General features: G+C 68.3%; 2 protein-coding genes across 2 annotated transcripts; both read right to left on the bottom strand.

Moving 5' to 3' along the window:
- Nucleotides 1-2323: 2323 nt before the first annotated feature.
- TNNI2 (troponin I2, fast skeletal type) lies at nt 2324-3715 on the bottom strand. The gene is made up of 5 exons (XM_030764352.2): nt 3402-3715; nt 3175-3303; nt 2936-3025; nt 2661-2837; nt 2324-2492 (listed from the first exon to the last, which is right to left on the bottom strand). The coding sequence occupies exons 2-5, from the start codon at nt 3295-3297 to the stop codon at nt 2397-2399; spliced, it is 486 nt and encodes a 161-aa protein (XP_030620212.2). The 5' UTR covers nt 3298-3303; nt 3402-3715; the 3' UTR covers nt 2324-2396.
- A 2509-nt stretch (nt 3716-6224) lies between these two features.
- On the bottom strand, nt 6225-8654 carry SYT8 (synaptotagmin 8). The gene is given in 10 exon segments (XM_089914302.1): nt 6225-6392; nt 6395-6533; nt 6635-6768; nt 6863-6993; nt 7053-7219; nt 7288-7455; nt 7580-7657; nt 8061-8174; nt 8177-8260; nt 8292-8654. Coding segments are annotated over 10 exon segments (1242 nt in total). The 5' UTR covers nt 8436-8654; the 3' UTR covers nt 6225-6309.
- Nucleotides 8655-9407: the final 753 nt, after the last annotated feature.

The following is a 9407-nucleotide window of genomic DNA, read 5'->3' as shown; positions in this document are numbered from 1 at the left end:
CTCGCAGGGGCAGGCCGGGGAGAGAGCTGAGGGCACAATCCCGCATACGGCCCGCACCACGCAGGAGCATGCCCGCCAGCGTCGCCTGCCACCGCAGTCCAGCCGAGCCACATGCCCCGGGGCTTCCTGTGTCTGCGTTCCCTCCCTGACCTCCAGCATCACCCACGGAGCGGGCCGTGTCCCCTGCACCTTTGCTGCCCTCCTTCTGCTGCCCTGCATCCAGCTCGCGCCCTCCAGGGGTTGCTGTCTCACTCCGTCCTTTGTCAGGGACGTCGCCCAGTACTCACGTTTGAGGACGCCCAGACCCCATCTCCAGCCCGGACCCCTGCACCCAGCTGTTTGTGCCTGGGAACTGCCACGTTCCCCAGCCCCCCAAAATCTCAGCCCAAAGCCAGCCCCTCACCTGCCCCAGGCTCCTGCCCTGGAGAACAGCCCTCCGCCCTCTCCCCTTCAGCACAGGCCTGGGTGCCCCTTCTCCCTCGTCCACCAAGTCCCGGGGGCTCCGCCTCTCGAATCTCTCTCCATCCACCACCGCCTTCCACCCATCCCGGGAGGTGACAGTGGCCCCTCTCCCCTCTCCCACCTCCAGCCCCCACCGTTCTCCACCCTGCAGAGATCTTTCTAGAAGGTGCTGGATTATGCACTTGCCCAGGATTGCCCCATTCAGCCCCGCGTCCACACGGCTGCAGGGGCACCGAGGCCACCCAGCAAGGGCAGTGGCAGAGGGGCGCAGAGGGGCGTGGAGCCAGGCCAAGCGGCGCTGGCCAGGTGTTTCTGCCTTGGTTTGCTTTGCACGGCCCTCTTTCACTTCACTCATTCATTGGAAAATGGAACAAGCACCCATAAATCCACTGCTCTGCCCAAGAATTACAACATCATCCCCCAAACCTACTTCTGCTTCCGTGTTTCCACCCCACCTGTCCCCGGCTTGGCCCCCACCCCGGGGGATCACTGTCTGGAATTCTGTGTTTGACATTCCCTTGCCTTTTGAAAAGAAGACCATTTTCCACATCTGACCGAGTTGGGTCCTGCCTGTGGGAACCGCATCCCTGGGATCCCTGCACCCGCCATGGCCCTGGGCATAGATTCGCGCTCCCTTTCCCGGCGGGCACGGCTCCTGCGCAGCTGCCCGGTTCACTTTGCCGGGTCCGAGGCAGGTACTGCCTCTATCACTGGCAGCTCTCACTGCCAAAACCCACTCGCTCCTTGAATTCACTGCCTGCCCTGCCTGCTCTGGACTCCGCACAGGCTGAGCCTCAGCCAGGAACGTCGAGGGGTCCCCTCTACCCTGCATCCGTGAGCGGGAAAGGCAGCCAAGGCACCAGGCCTGGGCCCGAGGGCCTGACGAGCGCAGCCAGGGCCTGTGGGGAGCTGCTCGAAGGACGGAGCTGACCCCTGGGCTGCCGCTGGGCCGGGGAACAGTACACTGGCCAAGGCCGGCGGGGCAGGCTGACGTCTGTCCCTTGAGGCTCAAGGCTCCGGCCCCGGCACATCAATCGCTGGGGCCTCTGGAGGGCAAGGGCAGGGTGGACAGCCACTCCATCAGGGGCGGCAGCCTGGCCTCCCCGGGCTCCCCACCAAAGATCTGAGCGCAGGACCTTGGCGGGCCACGGCATCATCCCTCACAGAGGAGGCTGACGGCGGCCTTGCTGTGACATTTGTGTCTGGGCCTGTCGGGCACATCGTCCCTTGATGTGTGGCGTGGGCCAGGGCCGGGGGCTGTGCAGAAGGGAGAAGCTAGCCCTCTCACTGGGCCCGGTGTCAGGCCAACTGGGCCTGTCATCAGTCTCCAGTGGGAGCACGGACCCTACCCGGCGTGCCCCCGCCCCATGCGCTCAAGACTCCCCAGAGGGCCAGCTGATCCAGGGCTGCCCCGCGTGCCCCCTGGTGGTGGGGGCGGGGGGTCTGGGGAGGAGCAGCCTGGGAGGAAGGGGCTGCCCACAGGGCACGGGACACAGGCCCACGAGGCCCCTGCCTGGACTTGTGCCACAGGGACAGGGTCTCTGGGCCCTGTGGGGACCTTCATGGTGACAGTGACAGTGGACCAATGGTCATCTAGGGAACTGGCTCTGACACGGCCCCGGGCACCTGTGTCCAAGCTTCCAGGGTCTGACACCAACATCACCAAGCAGCGGCAGGCGGCAGGCGGGTGGGTGGGGTCCCTGCCCTGGCAGTGGCCCTCCCAGCCCAGCCGAAGCCCCCCGAAGCTCGTGTGTGGCTCCTCCACCTCCAGCCCAGGGTCCCCGGTCTCAGAGGCCTTCGCACGGCGGCCCGTGGGCAGAGAGGCTGGGGCAGGGCCAGCCCGAGGAGAGCAGAGCAGTCGGGGATTGGAATCCTTTATTGACAGGAGCTGAGCCCGACTCGGAGGGCCTCGGGCGGGAGCGGGCGGCGGCGGCCTAGGACTCGGACTCGAACATCTTCTTGCGGCCCTCCATGCCCGACTTTTCCTCGATGTTCTTCCTCCAGTCTCCCACGTCACGCAGGTCCCGCTCCTGCAGGGGCACCGGGAGAGGGCTCAGGCCCACCGCCTCCAGCCTCACTTCCCCTCCCAGTCCCCTCCTGGCAGACCCATCCGGGATCTGAGCCGGCCCGGCAGGCAGGGTGCGCGGTGGGGTCTGAGCCAGCCCGGCAGGCGGGGCGCGCGGTGGGGACCCTCCTACCTTCTCGGTTTCCTCCTTCTTGACCTGCTTGAGGTTGGCCCTGAGGTCCATGCACACCTTGTGCTTGGAGCCCAGCAGCGCCTTGAGCATAGCGTCGGCCGACATGCGCACCCTTCTCAGCGGGGGCCGCTTGAACTTGCCTCGCAGGTCGAACAGCTTCTGGTTCATGTCCTCCAGCTGCGGGGCGGGCAGCAAGGCTGGGCGGGAGGCGGCGGAGGCCGAGACCTCGCGGTCGGGGCTCCCCCCGCACCGTGCCCGCCTCCCCGGCCTCTCACCTCCTTGGTGCTCTTCTGCACCTTCACCTCCATGTCGTACTTCTCCTCCTCGGCCACGTTGATCTTGGCGTGCAGCTGTTGGCAGAGCTCCTGGGGGGGGGGGGGCGGCGGGCACCGTGGGTGGGTGGGTGGCCTCCGCCCGCCCTGACCACTCTGCTTGCCCTCTGGACCGAGGGGGAGACGGGGCGGTGAGCAGGGCCTGCTGGGCGGGCGGGTGGGCGGGGTGGGGGCCTGGGTACCTGCACCTCAGCCATGGAGCCGGGAATGTGCAGTGGCGGGCAGTGCTCAGTCAGGTAGCTCTGTTTCTCCGTCTCCCGGCGGCTCTCCTCCTTCTCCAGCTCCGTGGCCGCGATCTGGAGCATGACGCTCTGGGGGGTTTGGGGGGGCGGGGGGTAGGCGGTGGTGAGGGGCTGCGGCACGCCAGCCTGCAGACCCCCCGGGCGGCCCTCCCCAGGCCCGCACCTACCTTCAGGTGCTGTCTGCGGGCCGTGATGGCCCTGTTGCGCTTCTGCAGGGCAGGGAGAAGATGCAGGAGGGAGAGTCAGGGTCGGCGGGGCTCAGCCGTCCAGCCAGGGGGTCCTGCCCGAGGGGCGGCTGGGCCTGGGCCTGGAGGGGAGGCTGGGCCCAGGACACGGCGCTGCACGGTGACCCTTTGCCCCGGTGGCCCTTCGGGTTGGGAGGTCTGGGGTCGGGAGAAGGGGCTGTGCTTCTGCGGCAGGGGGATGCTGGCGGGGCCCAGGAGGCGGGGGAGGGGATGCAGCCATCAGAAAGAAGAAGCGAGTCCCGGTGAGCAGGCTGCAGCCGCACTTCCCCTGCTCCGGGAGCACTGGGGCTCCAGGCAGCCACTTCCTGTTTGTCAGTGTCTCCGTTGGGGGAGGTGGGGGTGCGGTGAGGCATTTTCACAGAAGGGGGAGGGCTGGGCGGCCTCCCTGGGCCTTGGAACGCCGACCTCTGCCCTCTCCTGAGTTGGGGGGTCCCACCCCCTCCGTGTTTCACCCCCAAGCAGGTACTCACCTCGTCACTGTCCCAGGGGGGCAGGTGGGGGGAGGGAGAGAGAAGAGAGGTTAGGGCCCTGCCACGGGGCTGTGTGATGGGGCGGGCGGGAGGTGGCCTGGCGGGGAGATGCGGAGACCCTCGCCCAGTGGGGAGTGGGGTGGGCAGCAGGGGCACCGGGCTTGGGGGGCTACACTTACTCGCCCATCTTGAGGTCCTGGGCTTAGAGCCTGTGGGAGGGAAAGGGGAGGGGTGTTAGGGCCCCGGCCCAGGACCCCAGCTCTGGGGGTGCAGCGCCTCGCCCCACACACTAACCCCCCCGCAGCCCCGCCCAACCCCCACCTCCTTGGGGGACACTTCTTGGAATTCCCCGGGGGAGGGGAGGAGTAAGAGGAAAGTGTTCCCAAAATGTCCCAGGCGGGCCTGGAGTCGCTGCAGCTGTCCCCGAGGGAGGGGCGGTCCGGCCATCGCAGGTGCCGCGGGAGCGACCAGTTATTTTTAGCTCTGCTCTTTCAGCTTCTGCCCCAAGTGCATATAAGAAACAACCCGCCAGTTGGGCCTGGGGTCCCTCAATCCGTAAAACCCCCTTCCCGTGTCCCAGAGGTGAGGCCTGGCCGTCGGGGTGCTGCCCGGGGCCCCTTCGCCACCCCAGCCTGCCTCTGGATGCATCTCCCTCTCGCCCCCTGCTCCGTGGAAGACCCCCAGAGAGGCTGCTGGCGGCGGCCCTGGCCCCCAGGCCCCCGCCCCGGGAAGTCTTCCTGCAAGCGAGCTCCAGCAGTGCCTGTCCCGGCCTCTGGGCCGGCCTCACCTCGCGTCCGGGCGGCAGCGCTGGGAGTGGGGTCAGGCCAGCCGCGGCGAGTTGGGCTGGTGGGCCCAGGGGGAGGGGTATAAATGGCCTCCCCCAGGCTGGGCCCCTGCTCAGAAAGGGCATGGAGCCCTCCTCAGACCAATGGGGGCACAGGGACCTCCCCACCTGCCCAGGCTGCCTGGCCCGGCCCAGCCTCGTGCTGCCATCCAGGCCAAGAAGTCTTGGTTGTGGGGGGGGGGGGGGGCGGTGCTGAGGTTGGGTTGGTCTATTTAGGGCTCAGTGATGACTTCGAGATGCCTCCCTTGTATCTTACAAGGAGCCTGAGGACAGGACGACGGCCTCGCCAGCCGCGGCGCACAGCTCAGGGGTCAGCCAAGGGGTCACTCCGGCCCAGCCCCACCTGTTCTGAGTCAGGATCCACACTGCTTTCCTCGGCTTCCCCAGGGCTCCGGGCCCCCTGGGGAACAGCAGCTGCCTCGCACTCTGCTTCTTGTTGCCCCCTCCAACCCAGCAGGCGTCTAAGGCATGAGCTGGCCATGTCCTCCTGTCCCCAAGCTGGCCCGGGGCAAGGCCGGACCCCCAAACACGGCCTCTGGGGCCTGCGGCAGTGGCCAGGGTCTCTGGGGCAGGGCTTCCCTCCATGGGCGTGATCCCAGCTTCCCACCCAGGAGCAGGATGGGGGGTGCCTGGACGGACGTGCAGCCTTGCCTGGACCACCCTGCCCGCGGGCCAGCTCCCCGCACAGCTCGGAACACATCCTTCAAACCCAGGATTTTGGCGCCACCCACCTGGGAACCTCTCCCTGACCCGAGGGGGCCTGGGGCCCGCCTGGCTGCCCCAGGCAGGCCCGGCACTGCCCTTCTCACCCCGGTCCAGGCCTGCGCCCCCTGCCCGGGCCCCCACCCAGCAGAGGCATCCGGATAACCATGACTTGGCACCCTCTGAGCTGGGGTGCATGGCCCCAGCCCTGCCGGCTTCTCAGGCCATGGGGAGGGTCAGGGAGAGCTAAAGCCGTCCAGATGTGCGGGGATTAGAGCTGCTTTCCGGGCCAGGCTGAGCCCCCAAAGGCCTGGGGCGGCTTCTGAAGGCATCTACTGCCCCCTGCTGCTCATGAAGGGGACGCCCCTCAGTCACCATCTGGAGGGTTTGGGGACCCCTCGGGCACTGGGGTGGTCCCTGTGATTGGGTTCCTCTCTGTCCACTGTCACCGTCCCCCAAATATCTCCCACTTGCCCACTGTGTCCCCAGGGGCCCATCCCTCACTCTCCAGCTGCTACTGATGGGGAGGGCTTCCCATCTCCCAGTATCGTCCCCCCTTGGGCCAGGAAGGGCCCCTTCACCCTCACTCAGGGGTCAGGCATGGGTCAGAGCCCTCAGGGCCTGGCTGAGCCTGGAGAGGAGACCCTCTCCTTGTCCTTGGCGATGTCGGTGGAGCCCCTGACCCTGCTGTGTCCACGGGGCTCAGGAAGGACGCACAGCCATGGGGGAGAAGGCGTTTATTATGGTGGGCCCCCAGGGCAGCCTGCACGGGACCCGTGGTCCAGCCCAGGGAGACCAAGGGCCGGGGCTGCTTTCAGGAGCCAGCCAAGGGCAGGCGCAGGTGGGGCTGCAAGGCCAGGGCCCGGTCCACCTCCCTGGCCGGCTGCAGGCAGTGCTGGGTCGACAGGCATGGGCCAGCATGTCTGCGCAGTGCTGTAGGGGTTGACCAGAGGCCCGGGCGCCCAGCAGAACCTTGCTCACGGGCTTGGCCTGGAACTGAGGGCCCCAGACCCAGACGGCCAGCACCAGAGCCACACTCTGGGTAGAGGCAGGCAGAGGTGCGGTGGGAGGGGGAGAAAGATAGACGTCAGTTTGGCCCTGAGCGAGGTTCCACCCGCCCCCTCCTCCAGGCAGCCCACCTGGATCTGGCTGAAAGGCACAAGGAAGGTGAAGGTCTCATTGAAGTAAGGGGTGGCCATGCCCTTCCTGGCAGATGTCTTTCTCTTCTTCCACTTCCTCTGGTTCAGCACAAGCTGGACCTTCACGTAGGGCTCTGGGCAAGTGAAAGGAGTCATAGGGTGTCCCAGGTCTGAGGGCTGAGCACAGGGTTCCCTCCATCCATGTGGAGGGGCAGGTCCGGCTCTCGCCTGCCAGAACTGGGCTCAGGCCTCGGGCCTCCAGCACGACCACGGTCAGCCGGCCCGAGCCGGGCACGTACTGGAGCGAGAAGCATACCTCCCCCAACTGCTCGGGCTGCGGGCAGCAAGAAGGGCCTCAGCTTCCCCGCCGGGCACACCGGGCAGGGCGGGACTGGAGCCCGGGGGTCAGCAGGCTCACCTCGCAGTGCTGGGCGGGCCCAGAGGGTGCCAGAGCTCCAGGACGGGCTGCGGATCCACGGTGCCCAGCGGCAGGCTGAGCACGCCCAGCAGCTCGTGCTGGGAGAAGAGCTTGTAGTCTAAAATCTGCACCCGCAGGGCGGTCTGGGGCAGCTCCACGGGGGGGACCTGCGGGGAAGGGTGTGAGCGGCCCCCACTGCCCGGCCCAGGCCCCTGGCCACCCAGCCCCGACTCACGTGGAAGGAGCAGGTCTCTTCGAACGTGGGGCAGAGGGTACCACGGTGCACCTTCGTCTCGTGCCTGCACCCGGCCTCAGGGGAGAGGCTGACGCGGGCATAGGGGTCCGCCGTGCCGCCTGGGCCCCGGGGCCTCAGGTCCACTGCCTGCCTGAGGCCCACCTTGATCTAGGAGCCAGGGGGTGTTTCAGCCAGGGCCCCCTTCCTGGTCAGCCCCGCACCACCCAGCACCCAGTGCCCACTCTTCCCCCATCGCCCCTCCAAAATCCCGCACGTCCTCGGGGCCCCTCACCTCCTGGCTTCCAAAGTCGTACTCCACGGACAGCTGCAGGCACTCCCACTACTGGGGCCCCCCAGGGCCAGGCTCCACCTTATCCACATCTGGCTGCACCCGGGCGGTATCACAGGGGCTGGCGACAGGTGCTGCTGGGACCGTGCCCCCATCAGAGCCCCGGCGTCCCAGGCAGCGGGTCCATGATGGGTCAAACCTCCAGGCCAGGGCACCAGAAGGGCTCACATCCCAGCTCAGCTCTGCGGGACCGGCCATAACTGCCCCGAGTCCACCTCTCTGCCACTGCCCTCCTCCAGAACTGCTGTGGCTCCCGCAGCCCACGCCCTCCCTCACCTTGTTCGTCGCCTCGCCAGCCAGGCGGCCCCCCCCCCCCCCGCCTCCGCTCTGGGCAGACCAGACCATGCTGGGGGCTGAGCTCGCCCCCGAGCCTGGACCTTGGGCTGCCTCCCGGCACTGGCCCAGCTGGGTGCCCACTTCTCACCAGGTGCGTGTTGATGGTGCTGCGGGCACTGCCCAGGCCCACGGCCTCCTCGTCTCTGGGCTCCTTCCTGTGGCGGCCGCGGCAGCAGCAGCAGGCACAGAGCAGGCAGGAAACACAACGAGGACGCCCGCCACAGCCGCAGTGGCTATGAGCGCCCAGCGGAGTCCTGGGGGCGGGGCGGGGGGAGCACAGAGATGGGCCTGAGAGGCGTCCATGGACAGCGGCTGCCACCCACCCAGCCAGGCCATCCCCACTCCCCTTCCAGAGGTCCCAAAACTCACAAGGGATCCGGGCGACCAGGTCCGGAATGAGCCCGGGTAGAGCCGTGGAGCCCGCCGGGGCCCGGGCGCTGTGGGGGCCTGGGGGGCGACTCATCTCCTCTCACTGCTGGCCTGGAGCAAACGGCCGGGGCAGCCAGGTCACTTGTGAGGGTGGCCCCTTGGGCCCCTGCCAACCTTCCCATCTGCCCAGCAGAAGCCAGCTCAGTCTGCCTGGGCAAGGAGGCAGCCCGGGGCGGCCGGGGCGAGGGCTCCGAATGGCACCGACGGTAGGGGGGCGCTGGGCCTTGGCCAAGGTGCGGGCTGAGCTGCTGCAGGCCTGGCTTCCTACCACGTCCCCTAGCGCCCAGCCAGGCGGGCCAGGCCTCGCGGAGGAGACCTCCGTCTCCTCCCCGCAGGGCCTCTCCCTCCAGGAAGACCCCTCCCTCCTGACCTCTCTCCCTGGACCCTGGGCCCTCCTGGGGGTCGCCGTTGGGGTCCCATCCCGGCACCCCCACCCCGACCTCGGGCCCACCATGGTTTGCCACTGACATAGGTGGAGAGTGTTTACATGTGGGGTCCTGGCCCTGGAGCAACTGGGAGCCTGGGGATGGAGGCCCTGAGGGGTAGGGGCTCTGCTAGGGTCATGGGGGACGGGAGGGTTGAGGAGTGGGGGTCGGCTGCCTGCGGGAACTCCGTGCAAGCAAGTCCGGGCTGAAGGTGCATTCCTGGCGCCCGGGGAGGACGGTGAGGTGGGGGCAGGCAGGGGTGGGTGTAGCTGGGAGCGGCCAGAACATTCCTGCCTACTACCTGCCCCGCTGCCCTTCAGAGCTCCGCCTGCTTGCTCGGGGTGGGAAGGAGGGTGGGCCCGGCTCGGCTGCACCCTGGGGCCCCCGGAGGAGCGCGCCTGGCAAGGACCCGCTCAGCCTGCACGCTGGGACCCCGGGCCCACGGCTAGTCTCTGTGGTTCAGCCTCCCCCGGCCGCCCTTCTTCCCAGGAGCGCGGGCAGCCAGGTCACAAGGACCAAGCCCGGGCCCCAGTCCAGGAATAACCAGGCACCAGAGCCCGATTCCTGCCCCTCTGCGCTCC

This window comes from Delphinapterus leucas, chromosome 7, assembly GCF_059928025.1.
Source record: "Delphinapterus leucas isolate spDelLeu-1000000601 "Yukka" chromosome 7, BTC_Dleu_Yukka2, whole genome shotgun sequence".
In the NCBI taxonomy this organism is placed as follows: domain Eukaryota; kingdom Metazoa; phylum Chordata; class Mammalia; order Artiodactyla; family Monodontidae; genus Delphinapterus; species Delphinapterus leucas.
The sequence above is the reverse complement of the archived record's forward strand: the minus strand, read 5'-3'. Positions and strand labels throughout refer to the sequence as shown.